Source organism: Asparagus officinalis, chromosome 5, assembly GCF_001876935.1.
Source record: "Asparagus officinalis chromosome 5, Aspof.V1, whole genome shotgun sequence".
Classification (NCBI taxonomy): Eukaryota; Viridiplantae; Streptophyta; class Magnoliopsida; order Asparagales; family Asparagaceae; genus Asparagus; species Asparagus officinalis.
Window position 1 is genome coordinate 64,677,303 of NC_033798.1, and position 15,055 is coordinate 64,692,357.

General features: G+C 46.5%; 1 protein-coding gene across 1 annotated transcript in view; it reads right to left on the minus strand.

Annotated features, from left to right (window-relative positions):
• Window positions 13,013-15,055, minus strand: part of LOC109841934 (probable inorganic phosphate transporter 1-10) — a 4,439-nt gene continuing 2,396 nt past the window's right edge. The window contains 1 exon segment of the mRNA XM_020410858.1: window positions 13,013-13,228. Within this exon segment, the coding sequence (XP_020266447.1) occupies window positions 13,013-13,228 (216 nt within the window).

Here is a 15,055-nt window from a genome sequence, read left to right on the forward strand (position 1 = left end):
GTACATGACGACCCCGGGAATGGTCATTAGGAGGCTGTGAAGTGGATTCTACGGTATGTTAAAGGCACCATGAATGTTGGATTGATTTTCTAGAAGGATGAGAAGAATGGGCAGGATTGTATTGGTTATGTGGATTCAGATTATGCTGGAGATCTTGACAAGTGCTGGTCTACTTCAGCATATGTGTTTACATTGGTAGGAGCACCGTTATGTTGGAGATGTACACTTCAGTCCACAGTGGCTCTCTCTACTACAGAGACGAAGTTTATGGTGGTGACTGAAGCTGTTAAGGAGGCTTTGTGGTTGCGTTGATTATTAGAGAACTTGGGGATTGCATAGGAGACCCTTCGGGTATATTATGATAGCATGTCAGCTATCTATTTGGTGAAGAACCAGGTTTATCATGTGTGCACGAAGCACATCGATGTCAGATTCTACTTTGTTCGTGACGTTTTGGATGATGGAGATGTCATATTAGAGAAGGTCCACACGAAGGACAACCCTACAGATATGTTGACCAAAGTTATTTCAGGTGTGAAGTTTGGTCATTGTTTGGAGATTTTGAATATTCTTTGGTGTTGAGACTTTTGGAGGCCATTTTGATGAACTACGTGAGGCTTGATTCCTTAGGTAAGGGGATACGTAGGCAATCATTTATGATGCAGCCGATTTGGGAGTTGATACTGACATTTGGAGAATGTTTACATTTTCATTTGGGTTCTAGACTTGTTGTGGATTGAGTCTGTTGTTGTGAATTGTTTTACTTCGTACTGAACGCAGCAAGTGAGGCATTTGTTTTGGTTGGTATCAGCTCAATTTTGAGAAACCTTCACCGAGGTGGAGAATTGTGAATGGGACGTGAGGACATAGGGCCCACCCACGTTTCCAAAAACCACGTGAAGAGCAAAACAAAGGCAAAGTATTCAACGTGTGGGGGCCACATCTGGAGAAGAGTCTCGTGAAAACTACGTGAAGAGATCACGTTTGTGTAGCACATGAACTATAGTGAAATCTCATGCACCTAGGGACGGGCCCACCCGAATGCAAAGGTATAAATATAGCTGCCTACGGTTTCGTGCAATTCGTGCAAAAAGTGCAAGGCAGGGAGTAGGTAGAGAGCAAAAGAAAAAGGTGGCTCAAAGTTTCGGCTGCTGTGCAAAGACAGAGGGTTTTCTTGGGCTACGTGCAATAAGAAAAAACAGAGGCTCTTTTGGCTCTGTTGAGAGAGAGATTGTGAGAGATTTGAGAGTTAGTTTGAGGGTTTATTAGTGAGATCTTATGTGATTGTAAACCTATTTGTATTCTCTTTCTCTAATAGTAGATCTCCCTCTCCTTACCCCGTAGACGTAGGCAACTTGCCGAACCATGTAAAATTCATTATCTTGCTATGATTTGTAATAGTTTGTAGGTTCCCTCGACAAGTCAGTCCTAGAACTGATAAGAGGAAGAGTGTATATCCTACTTTGTTGAGATATATTACTTTGATTCTTGTATCCTTTGTTAAACAGGGATTTAGTTATGATCTTATTCTCTTGTTGTGCTCTGATACCATGAGAGATTTGAGAGTTTGTGTGAGTTTTTAATTTGTGTGATTATAAACCCTATTTGTATTCTCTCTCTCTAATAGTAGATCTCTCCCCTCCTTGCCCCGTGGATGTAGGCAATTTGCCAAACCACGTAAAATTGGTTATCTCGCTGTTTGTGTGATTTATAATAGCTTATTTAGGTTCTCTCGACAGGTTAGTCCTAGAACTGATGAGAGGAAGAGTTGATATCCCATTTTGTTAAGATATTTTGCTTTTGGTTCTTGTTTCTTTGGTGAAACGAGAATTCCTATTGTGATCTTACTCTCTTGTTATGCTGCCGAGATGCTGCCAAAATTTTCGCTGGCACAACAAGTGGTATCAGAGCCCAGATTTTAGATCTAGGGTTTTTGAAATTAGGTGGAGGAAGATTTTTGTGTGAAGCTTGGTTCTTAGAGTTCTAGGCTTCGGTGGAGATAGCATTAGGAGTTGCCGTTGGGGATTTCACTTTCCTCGTGTGGACAAGAGATCTATTTGGAATCTGATTTAGAGTTCAGTTGGGTAATTCTTAATTTCTATCAAAGTTTGATTCTTTCTCTACAACTTGGAGTTAGTTTGCAATTGGAGAAGAAGGTGAAAGCAACAAGTCGATGGCGAGTATAGTTCAAGTTGGTTTTCAGAACACTAAAATTAGGGTGGTGAAGTATGATGGTAAAATCAACTTTGGTTTGTAGATGAGCGACGTACATGATGCGCTTAATGCTCAGAACTTGGAGGAGACCATCATGATCCATGAGAGACCACCAAAATATGAAGAGGTGATATGGGAATAGATAAATAGGAACGCTTATGGGGTGATCAAGTCCTGTTTGGAACAGGAGCTGAAGTATGATGTGATTAGGATAACGTCTGTAATGAAGATATGGAAAATTCTCAATAATAAGTACCTTACGAAGAGTGTTGAGAACCGGTTGCACTTGCTATATAGGTTATTCAGATTTTAGATATCCAGAGACACCTCGCTTGCGGCTCATGTGAACAACTATACCAAGTTATTGTCAGACTTGGCGAATGTTGATGAGAAGATATCAGATGAGTACAAGGCTATTATTTTATTAGGCTCCTTACCGGATGAGGAGTATGATACCTTTGTGCTCACTTTATTGAACGCGAGATTTTCTATCAGCTATAGTGAAGTTACTAATGCATTAATGAATTATGATTTGAGGAGGAGGGATAAGGAGACTTGCTGGCCTAGTACTTCTGGAGAGGTCTTGTCGACGAGAGGTAGAAGCCTATATCCGAAAGGTGGTAATAGAGAAAGGTCAAAGTCAAGAGGTCGTCACCAGCTAAGAAAGAACTAATGTGCATTCTGAAAGAAGCAGGGACATTGGAAAAGAGATTGTCCAAAGATCAAAGAGAAGGAGAAAAGCAAGAAAAAGGGCCCAAAGAATAATAAGGTGAATATTATGAAAGGCGATGATTCCGATGATTCGAGCTTTTCTCTATTGATTACTCCAGAAGTAAACCATTTGAATGCATCGGATTGGATGCTTGATTCCGTTGATACTTATCATGTGACCCCTAGAAGAGACTAGTTTGCATCATTTGAGAGCGTCAATGGGGGTGTTGTTGTCATGGGAAATGATCAATCCTGTGGTATTTGTGGGATAGGTACCGTGTGGATTCGGATGTACGATGGAGTAGTTCATGAATTGAAGGAGGTGAGATTTTTCCTTAGTTAAAGAAGAATCTTATATCTGTTGGAGATTTGGAGGCGAAGGGATTCAAGGTGACATTTGAATATGTTGTAGCAAAGGTTACTAAGAGATCTTTGGTGGTGATGAAGGGAGTCCACAATTAAAACTTATATTATCTAAAGGGGAGCACCAAAATTAGCCAGGTAACTTCAGCTATTTCAGAGAGTAGACTTTGGCAGTATAGGTTGGGGCATACAGGAGAGAAGTCACTGCAAGTTTTGTGCAAGCAGGGGCTATTAAAGAGAGCCAAGAGTGGAAAAATTAAGTTCTATGAGCACTGTGTTCTTAGCAAAAAGACGAAGGTGAAGTTCGGGACATCCATTCATCAGACGAGGGGCATTCTGGACTATATGCACACAAACGTTTAGGGTCCCATCAAGACTGCATCATTTGGTGGTCGACATTGGTTCGTCATATTCGTTGATGACTATTCTAGGTGATGTTGGGTGTACACCATGACGAAGAAGAGTGAAGTCCTAGGTTTGTTTGTGGAATGAAAGAAGAGATTAGAACTACAGACTGGGAGAAAAATCAAGACGTTGCGATCCAACAATGGTGGTGAGTACACATCAGACCCCTTTCAGCAGCTTCACAGTTAGTCACATACCGCAGCAGAAAGGGGTGGCAGAGAGGTTAAATCGGTCTTTACTGGAGAAGGTCTGATGTTTATTATCGCAGAGTGGTTTGGGCTGAGGCACTTACATATGCGAGCTACCTAATTAATAGGCTGTATTCATCTACGATTAAGGGAAAACCCTATGGAGAAGTGGTTGGGAGAGCTAGCACATGATTATAACCAGTTCAAGGTATTTGGGTGCCCTACATTTTATCATATGAGAATAGATAAATTAGAACCTCGAGCTAGGAAAGCCATATTTGTAGGATTCAAGCGTGGTGTCAAGAGATACAAGGTTTGGGATCTAGTTGATAGAAAGATTGTGTTGAGTAGGGATATCACATTCGATGATGCTTCTATCTTAAAGCTTCCCAGCTCTTATCAGGTAGAGAGCGACCCGACAGAGGAGATATCACAGATGGTGGAGATCGATACAGTTCCACGGTGTCCAGAGTGTGCAGTATCCATTAGAGTGCCGACTAAGGTGACGCCAGGCGAGCACGACGGTGACACGGAGGATACAAGTACTGATGTGTAGGATCAGAGATTGACGGCTCAGGTTCAGGATTCTATTACGGTTCAGAGACAGATGAGAAACATACGGATGCCAGCATGGTATACCGATACAGTAATTGTATATGCACTTCCGATGGAGAGTATCGAGTTGGCGCCTACTATATTCAGAGAGGCTGAGCAGAGTTCGGAGGTCGATTCGTGGTAGGTAGCTATGCAGGAGGAGATGGAGTCTCTTCACAAGAATGATACGTGGGAGCTTGTTGAGCTTCCAAAGGAGCGGAAGGCAATTAGTTGCAAGTAGGTATACACGAAGAAGGAGGGCATTGATGGCACTCTATTGAGGTTAAAGGCTAGGTTGGTTACGAATGGCTATGCACAGGAGGAAGGAATTGACTATAATGAGGTTTTCTCTCCGGTGGTGAAACACTCTTCGATTCAGATTTTGCTAGCTTTGGTGGTACAGTATGGTTTGAAGTTAGATCAGTTGGATGTGAAGATGACATTTCTTCATGGTGATCTTAATAAAGAAATATATATGCCTCAGCCATTGGGATTCCGAGCTGCAGGGAAGGAAAATTTGGTTTGCAGATAGAAGAAATCGCTATACGGTTTGAAACTGTCTCCTCGACAGTGGTGTTTTCAACGAAAGTCGTTTCTATTGTCGATTCCATTAAAACTTCGATCATTTACAAAGAATTACAATGAAAAATTGAGAAAATTACAACTCTCGACAAAATAACACAGAAATCGTTTATCGAATTTTGTTTTGTGGGACTTTGCCTGTGCCGGGAGTGCTTTGGCTCGTGGACCACCGATTCACAGATTGTGAGGGTGTTTAAAGATCCTTCCTTCGTTTATCGAAGTAGGGATTTGAAGCCAATATCTTATCGATGTAAGATGTTCACTCTTCCAAAGATCAAGTCTGAGCTTAGATCTCTAGGAATCACCAAGTGATGTTTATGAAAGATGAAAATTCTCTCTCTCTTCCTCAAAATCACCAAAAGCTCAAGCCTTCTCTGCTCCAATCTGCTCTTTGTCCTTTGTTTCGTGTCTAGGGAGGTATTTATAGGGGTAGGAGTGCACAGCATTGGAAACGGGGCTGAAATAACTGACCATATGACCTCTCTTTCACCGCGCCAGTCAACACTGCCGCGACTATTGGCGCGGCAGTGTGGACTGCCGCGGCCAAAGGAGCGGTTATCACCATGTTCCATCATACTTGAAACTGTTCTCCCACGACCTTTAATCACTTTTTTTCGTGGTTTAACTGCTTATCCACGTCAGCACACGTTCTATTTCTGATATGCCACCACGTGGATGTAGGGTGAAAATTTGATTCTTCCGAAGAAAGGAGTTTCGTTTGTATTTATAAGAAAGCTTATTACAAACTAACAAATCAAATGTTTACAACAGAAGCAGAGGGAAGGCCCTCTTTGTTTTTGTGTGGGGACTTTAGGTGGCTATAGGACGCTTCGCTCGATGGTCGGGTCGAGTCTGCTTCCCTTGGACCGTTTGAATGAGGTTGCTGGAGAGCTTCAGTTCGCAGTAGAAGCTCGGGGCAATGGAGTTCGGGTCTGCTTGGTTCGTCGGCGATCGGAGCCCGGAACTAGGCAGCAGTGCTGTAATGCAAGGATTTGCTAACAGCTTGGTCTCAACTCTTTTTTCTCCAAGTTTTGCGACCTCTCTTCCATCGTGCTGGAAGGGGTTTTTAAATGAAAGAAGGACAGCTTGACTTCTCCTTGAATTGTGGGATGTGACCACATCCTCTTCAGAGACGTCTCGTCGTTCCTCGATACCATGAACGGTCATTCCAGGGATTGTGTTCTATGTCCTGTCACCTACGATGGGAAGGCCCATTCTAGTATGTGAGGCAACAACCGACTGCTATCCGAGTGGATTTGACCAGCATTAATGAACCGCATTTATGAGTTCGCAGATCGATGAAGTGTCTGTCCGATCACTTGTACTGTGCATGACCGCCCGGCGTGCTTTGAGCACGATGTTTTCTCCTTTCCGGCCAGGAGAGGCGGTGAAGTAGGTACACAGTACTCGAGTGGGTCTAGCCAGCTTGCCGAGTGCCGGCGGATCTACCTCCAGACTCAGACAACCGAGATGAGTCGCATTTATGAATACTCAGGTTGACTCGACACCTGTCCAGTCCCTTCGCGCTGTGCGCACTGCGAGCGGCCGTTTGACGGTCCTGGGGTACTGTGCTCTCTCTCCCTTCGGGTCGAGAGAGATGGGAAGGTCCATCTCAGCACGTGGGGTAGTGGATACCCAGCTGTACTGACGGTTTTGGGGCTTGCTGGCGGATTCGACTCCGAACTCGGGCAGGCGAGTTGAGCGAAGAGCGAATTTCCGCCATCCTGATCGACCCTGACTCATGCTGGCGAGTCGACCGTTAGGCGAACCTGGACTTGAGTACAGTCGACGTCTACGCGGTTTAGGTCCGTGCCAGAGAACTGGGCGTGCGAACTCTTCTCGTAGGCAAATTTCCTGTAGACCCATAGAGGTATTTTTTACCGTCTACAAGACCCCCTTCAAAGTTTTCAGACCTAAACTGGCTTGCGTGTGGTCTGGAATACTTTGAATGAAGAAATTGTTGGCGAAGCAAGTGCCTTCGATTTCTCTTAGGATTTTTAGCAAATCCTCAGCTATCAACGGGTTTGATGTGCCTTTACCGATTACCGTTTGAATCGGGCTAGCCATACTATTCTCCTCAGTATGATGAGTTGTCGAACAGTTTCTCTTAGGCTTAATGCTAAGATTTCTGCTCTAACCCTTAGCCATCTGGGGCGTGGGTTTCAACCGTTTAAGCAAGGTCATTCTTTTGGCTTTGTTCGTAATTTTACCTTTGAGGGCGAATGCATCGTCAAGGCGAAATTAGTTTTTGAGAGCCAATTTTCGCGCGACTCGTGGGGTTATGCCCAGTATTTGCAGGCGAAACCCTTCCTTTTGTAGGCGGAACCGGATCTGACGGGAGATGAGCCACGTGTCTGCTGATAGAGCCTCGTGCTTCCCAGCTAAGACATTGGATCGTGGCGATCGTGACTTGACAGCACGATCTTCGTGCGTTTCGCCCTGCGACGTATCGTGGCCGTGGTTCTCGGACTCAACCGTCGGATTCAACCGCCAATCTCGGTCCCTTCGATGCACTGAGGGTGATCTGGGCCGTCGAATTTGATCGTGGCCCCGTTTCCTGTCCGTTAGGGTTTTCGCCTTTCGAGGGCAGTCGTGGCCACGTGGACAGCTCCGTCCTTCTGAATCAGCCGTTTTCCTCCATTGGGAGTTACCGTGCTTTCAAATCTTGAAAGGGGACATCCAAGGAAAGAATTCCCGCTTCCTCTCGCAATGGCTCCGAAATCCAAGAGGTGTAAAGTGAGGGGTGCAGGCCCCAGACGTTACTCCGATCGTCTCTCTGCCGGTATGTCTGCCGGTGCTATGGAGTCGCGCCCAGGTACGTTGATGGGTTTGCTGGACGTTCTCTTGTAGGTCTTAGGCGCCGGATTTGGGGAAATGAGCGTTACTCGTTAAGCTTGGTAGCCTTCCCGATTTGGGGCAAAGCTTGCCCTGTTTGCCCTTAGAAGACGATTACCGTCTCCGCGGGCGAGCCCTTCAGCGGGAAGGAGGCGAACTCCCTTTTTGTAAGGCGAGTCCGGCCCTTTCCTGTTAGAGGGACGTCTAGTCTGTAGGGACAGACTTTATTCGAAGTGGGTTCCTCTTTGCGATTTCGCCCTCCTCTGTTTGATGGGTGATTTTACCCCTACAGCGGATTTTGTCTTGATTGACCTTCTTCTTTTCTTTTTGTTGCAGCGACCTTTTCCGATGAGGCTTTTCCAGAGGGTGTGGCCGTCGGCCACGTCGGGGCTACGAGCTACGCAGCACCTTCTCGGTTTCCCTCTTTGGCTCCAGTACCCGTGTTCACCGCTGATAAGCCGCATGGTCTGATACAGAGGGTCTCGGATGGTCATCATTTGACCCTACGCGAGCTGACAACCAATGCGGCGCTGACAGATGAGGCGAGGGCAGAGCTGCCGAAACCTCAATTTTTGTTTGGCGACTCCATGACCGACCCTTCCGCCCTGTTGCTCAAAGAGAGCCGGTGGTACCGCACGGTAGAGGGGACCCATTACTACCTCCCCAGCATGTCGAGAGGGTTTTCGATTGTTGAGCTGCGGTCCCTCGCGATCCCTCGGACGATGAACTGGGATTTGACCCCCACTCAGGACGGGGTCACTTGTGGCGTCTTTACGGGCTCTACGGCTGGGTATGGAGTGGAGAGCTCATGTAAGCGCGTGACGGGTCTGCGCCCTGGCTTAGTGTCTGTTGAACCGCCCGTAGGGGAGTCGACAGCGGTGGCGGAGACCTTCCATCACCGCTTCTTCCGAGTCGGTGGAAGCTTTCCCCCGAAGGACTTCAGGGCCCCGGGGTGGGTTTACTCTGCGCCAGGCAGCGACACGTGGTGGTCCAAGATCACCGACTATGTTTTGGCCGAGAATGCTGACCTCAAGGGCACAGAGCTGTATGTGGCCATCGAAGCCACTCGACATGGCCTGCGGATCAACGCTTCTCAATTCCATAGCATTCTGGAATTGTATTGTGCGGAAAGCGGCACATTTTTCACCCCCAACGGTGAACTTGGTATCACCCCCTTCGAGATGCACGACGTGTCAGGGCTACCTCTGGGAGACTTCCCTTATGAGGAATACGTCCCTGATCAAGATGAGATCGATCAGCTGTCGGACAATTCCCCTCTGGCGGTTGAAACTCTGTGGGAGTTACTCTGTCACTTCCACATATGCCTCAGTACCTTAGGGGCCTCGGATCATAAGGGGAAGAGGAAGAAGACCCCAGGGATTAGCCACAAGAATTGGGCTGATTATCTGTTCCCTGGGAACGATGTCAAGGGGAAGCCCGCTCTCCCGTTAGGCGCGTGCGACCAGCCCGAAGTGGAGGCGAGGACAGCTAAAGAAGGAAGCACCATTACTCTTGACCGCGACGAGGGCGGATTTAAGGCTGGTACGGTCCTTCACTCATTCCATCATCAGGCGAAGTTTCTCATTTCGGGGAAGGCGCTGCTCGCGGGGTACCTCATGTTATGGCTGAAGAGGTGCGTAATCCCCACTCACTCCTTCGAGGCTCTTCCTATAGAGGTCGTGTATCCGGCGGTTTGCCTGGCTCACGGGAAGTCTTATTCCCTGGTATCGGCGACGATAGCGTGCATCCATCGGGGGCTCCGTACTCTGACGAGCCAATTCTGCCGTGTGTCGGTCCTCGACGAGGGGGAAGGAGAAGTTATCAGAACCCCCAATCCTAGGGTGGGGCTACCGTATACCTACTTGGTGGCATGGTTCGTCTATCACTGCGAATGCTTGATGAGTGCCCCGGCAGCGCTTCAGGGAGACAAGTTTGTTGCAAGGACATCCCCGATACGAGGAAGACGCTCTCCCACTTCGGGCACTATAATTTTCGTCGATCTTTTCCTTACTTTAGCGGGGGTGGATATGGAGAATCTCTCAGGGATGCGCCGACGGCGGATCACCACACAGTCCTTACCCGTGGTGCCTTTCGCTGGTTGGTGGACATTCGACCGGGGTATCACGTTCTGAGAACAGGCTCCACATGCTATCTCGAGCCATACATCCCTTGCAGGTTTGCCCGCCAGTTTGGGTATGATCAATTGTATGTGGGCAACACCAACCCTCGCCTACACTTCGAAAGAGGACTGGTTGACGGCGCTCGGGGGTGGTTCTGGACCCATGCTGGAGGTACTCAAGCTCGTTTTGAGTTGCCTGCGAAGGACCGCGATTTACACCACACGCTCTTGTACTGTCGGTGGTATCGGGGTGCTAGTGCTGACCCCGCCAACTTCTGGTTCCAAAGCTCATGTCTGGCGGAACGCGATCGTCCCATCAGGGGCTCTCTCCGTTCTTCAAAGAGAAGGGGCCACCAAACCGCTAGGGAGTTGTTCTCGGAGGATCCAGTGGAGGACTGTGAGAGCTTCGATGCTGGTGGCGAATCTGAGGTTCCCGATGTTCGAGCTCCGGTTCAGAGTCCGACAATCGGACAAATGGGGGCACCTTTGCTATCCCCGAGTAGCTCGCTTCTCTCGAAGCGTCAGCGGGAGGCGGTGGCCGAGAGTTCCAGAGCGGAGGCGGCCAAGAAGGCTCGCTGTGATGGGACAGTCGGGACCATCCAAGTGGCAGGGGGTCGGGATGACGTTTCTCCGATAAGGATTCCTGGAGTGGCTCCGTCTGGGTCTGGAGTGGCTCCGTCTGGGTCTGGAGCCGTGTCGCCTGCCTCACCTGCCGCATCGGGGGCAGTTCAGGAGACTCCGAAGGACGTTCCTCTGCCGTCCGACGTGGGGTCACCATCGGGAGTTCCAACGGCTTCTTTACCCGCATCACGAGGTAGTCTTTGCAACAGTACCCTTGATTGCAATGTTGCTCTTGCACCTTTTGATATCGGTAATGGATCTATGCAGGTGCGGTTGAGAAAGTGATCTCCATTCCTTCCGACGAAGAGGAAGAAGCTGGAGATGATGAGCGGCTTACGGGCTTAGGTAAGTATAGACTTTAGCATTACTCGTTCTTTCATGCTTCACCATAAATAGGGTACCTTACGAGGGGTCTCCGTTAACTCTCTTGGTGCATTTGTAGCCGATCCTGCCCGCGAAATCGCCGGCAAAGAGGGTCCTTCCTCTTGGGCGAATCGCTCGTCTAGGGAGACGGGCGAATCTGAGGAGGATGACGACGACGCCTCAATACACGAGGCCCTGTCGAGTGAGGAAGAGGATTTGACTCATGAAGATGCGACTGGTCAAATAGGGGGATCCCCTGCTCCTGCGGCGGTGTCTGCTGAGGATCGTTCCTCAGTGCGAGAGTCACCGCTTCAAAGAGAGGTTTCTGCTCAGCAAGTGACCACCTCCCTGTCGGGGGTCGCCGTTGACGCCGTGATTGCTGTTCCGAGGGCATCATTGGTCACACCGGCCCTAGCGACGCCAATTACTACTTCCACAGTTATGGCCAGCGGTGCTTCAACCGCGGTTCCATCTATGATGGAAGAGGCTGCCCTCTCTCCCTTGGAGCGTGAGCGAAGAAAGAGTGCGGCACGATCCGTGGCTGAATTCCATGACACTATGGCTGCCTGCATCAGGCTCGCGCTGGAAGAGAGTTGTCCTTTCGAGAGCTTCGAAGAGGATATCGACTACATCATAGGCTTCTTAATCAAGAGGCTAAAGCATTCTGGGGCGCAGCCTTATTTCCAGCGTAAGGAGGCGGTGAAAGAAGCCATCCAGCAGTTGCTTGCTCTTCGCGCGAAGAGTTCCACTCTTGTGGATCTTGCATCCGGCGAAGTCCGAGCGGTGGTGCAAGAGCGGGATCGCCGTCTGAATGAAACTATGTCACTAGAGGCGAGATTGTCGGAGGAGCTGGAGCAGGCCAAAGCTGAGAATGAGATATCTTTTTATACTATAACTTGATAAATTGTGCACTTGCAATTTTGGTACATACTTATGTCGCACCATGTCCCATCTTGATGTCACCTCTACAAATGTCATAAATTATTTTTTGAAGTTGTTTCTCTCGAAGAAGATCTTGAGGCTTGCATGAGCCATGGACAATATTTATTATCCTTGCAATATGTTCAAAGAACTCATTAAGTGAGTCATGCTTCTTTGCAACTCCTACGAGTATCAATTGAAGTTGATGAGCAACACAATGAACATAGAAAGCCAATTCTGTTGCTATAAATGAATAATGGATGGTTTTTATGGAAAGATACCATTTATATGGTTGGATTCCACAGTTGAAAATTAAAATGTGTTTAATTAGTAATATGTGAGTTTTAGTCTCACATTGACTAATTGAATGTATTTTAGTTTGTTTAAATTAACATACGTGTTATGTATGATACAATAAAGGCGTTAGAATTGTATGCTTGTGTTGGTATATAAGTAAGCGGGTATGTGCGTGTGGGTTTGTGTGCACTGTTCGCTCGTGTGATTCAGCGTGTGCACTAGTGCGTGCTCCTTTGGCATGTGTTGTGTTTTAACCAGCCTGAACCCATTTCATATGTTACCAACGTTACAAGGTTTGAATGTAGTTATTGTAAATGTTGCAGTGACTAGCATTCAAAGCTTTGTCTAACCCTTTTAGCTCACATGAACCTTATAAAAAGGCTTCTTTTGTATATTTTAAAATACACAGAAAAATAAATAAATTCTCCTCTTCTCTTCTTTTGCAATTCTATAAGCTGTTAGTATTGACGATTCTAGCGAACTGAAGTTGTAGTCGAGGTGTTCAACAGAAGAGAGCCAGTCCTCTGTTTAGAGGGTAATTTGGTATTTATGTAAAGTATCTCAAACTTTAAGTTAAGTTGTAATGGTGTTCTTAACTCTCTGTCTTTTTCATTCATTCTTTTGTGGTTTGTTCTGATTATTTTTGGATCTATTTTTGTTCTTATTTTTCCCAAGAGATTCATGCTTTTCTAATATCAGTGCCTTATGACCATTGAATTCTCTTTGCATATTGCTACCTCCATCATATCCTAGTCCTCACACATTTGACAATCTCAATCCATGTGGCAAAAAATTGGACTCAATGGCTACTTTTAATGTCAAATGTAACATGGACAAGTGTAATAAAACCCTCAACGATACTTCCACTTTTGTCCACATAACGTAAAACAATAGCCATTTGTTGTTTAGTTGATACATCACAAGACTCATCAACTAACAAAGCAAACAAATCATCATTAATATCTTCAATGATAGCGTTTGTTGTCAAATAGGCACGAGGATTGATAACATCTTTCTGAATCATTGGTGAACTCAATTTATTATTTTCTCGAGCATTTGCCAACACAACTTTATTAATATATTCTCTACACATAGCCGTATATTTTAGAAGTTCAAGAAGCCATCCTTTGTTCAAGGATTTTTTTTGATTCATCGTGGCCATGAAAAGAGCTTCCTTGACATAAAAGAAACATGACAGCTCTAACCTGTTTTCGTCAAAAGTTGCCTTCATCATTGATTTCATTAAAACTTCAAACGTTACAAATGAATTCAAATAACGAAAATAAAAATTACAACTTTCTTGAAAATAAACACAAGATCCGTTTATCGTCTCTTGCTTGCGTGGGTCTTTAGCCTGTGACGGGGACGTCGATATCCGTGGACTACCTGACAATCAGATCTGATCCAGAAAAATCGGGCAGAGCTTCGTCGATCCGCGAGGAGATCTAGAAACTTGAAGCGTCTATCTCGGATAAAGCGAGATATTTGCTCTTCTTAGGATTACCGACGAGGGGTAATGCTAAGGAACGGATGCGGGTGATGTGGATCTGATGAAGAACTCCCTTGTGTTGCAGTGCTCGACCACTCTTCATTGCAGCAGGGCTTCGCCAATTTCTCTCCAAAACTCCAGATCCTCAAAAAGTGAGGCCTAAGGTTCCTATTTATAGGCATGAGGGCACATAGGGCGTTGGGACACCCCTGGGGTGTCTAGGCAAAGCCGAGACACCCCTGGGGTGTCTCGGCTTTGCCTAGACACCCCTGGGGTGTTTCGACTTTCCCGAGACACCCCGGGTGTCCCAGTTCAGCCTGAGACGCTCCGTTGCGTATGTTTGATTGTTTCCGCCGTAAATTCTTCGTCCGAACTCGGATTTTAGTGATTCCAAGTGCGTTGGAAGCTTGACGAAGAGTTCTATCCGCTCCGATGGTTGGATTATCTGTAGAGTGAACGAGATATGAAGGGCGTTGTTCTTTTTGTGAACATCGCAGGGTTCCCGATTGGCCCGTGCCTTCGTTATTCTGAAATTCTATCAGCTCACGTAGTTCGTCGATTCACTTCAATCGTTCATCGATGTCAATCGAACTCCTGTGGATCGGATAGTGACGTTCATCGTCGCTCTTTAACACTGAGCCGTTCGTGGAGACCCATAGGTAATTTTCGATGCCTACATAACCGTTGTTCTCAAGCAGAGGCGATAGTCAATTTTCTCTTGTTGAGAAGCTTTACATATGTTAATATCTATGTGTTGCTTCCGGTTCATGAGATCTTAACAAGTTTTGTGCATGAACACTATTGTGTTCTCCGACATGTTTTTCCAACCCTCCTTCCTTTTCCAATTATGGTACCGTGCACCAACAAAATGATCACCACTTCCCTTTTGATGCGGTGGTTTAAACAAATAACAATACAAACAGAAACAAGCATCTTTGCTCTCACTATATTCCAACCAACTTTCTCACTCTATGAACCATTCTTTGCAAAAATGTCGTTCTCTAACAAAAAAGACACGAGTATGATAGTTTGTAAGTATATGTTGGCCAGGTCCCTTGAGCAAATATGCTCTTTGAATATTCTCCAATTGCTTAGAATCTATAGCAATCAAATGAACACTTGGTGTTAGGCTGGGATCCACCACAAGTTCATGCCCTCTTCATCTAGGTTTTTCACCAATTGTGAAGGTAGTGGTGGCAGCGGCGGCGGCGGGGTGATGACGGACGAGAGTTGCCATCACCATCGTTGGTGGAAGATATTTGAGCTCTTTTGAGAAATCTTTCCATGATTGAGTTATCCTCAACTAGACCTGTCCATCCAGGTCGGCCCGGGCCGGGTAAAAACGTAGCCCGG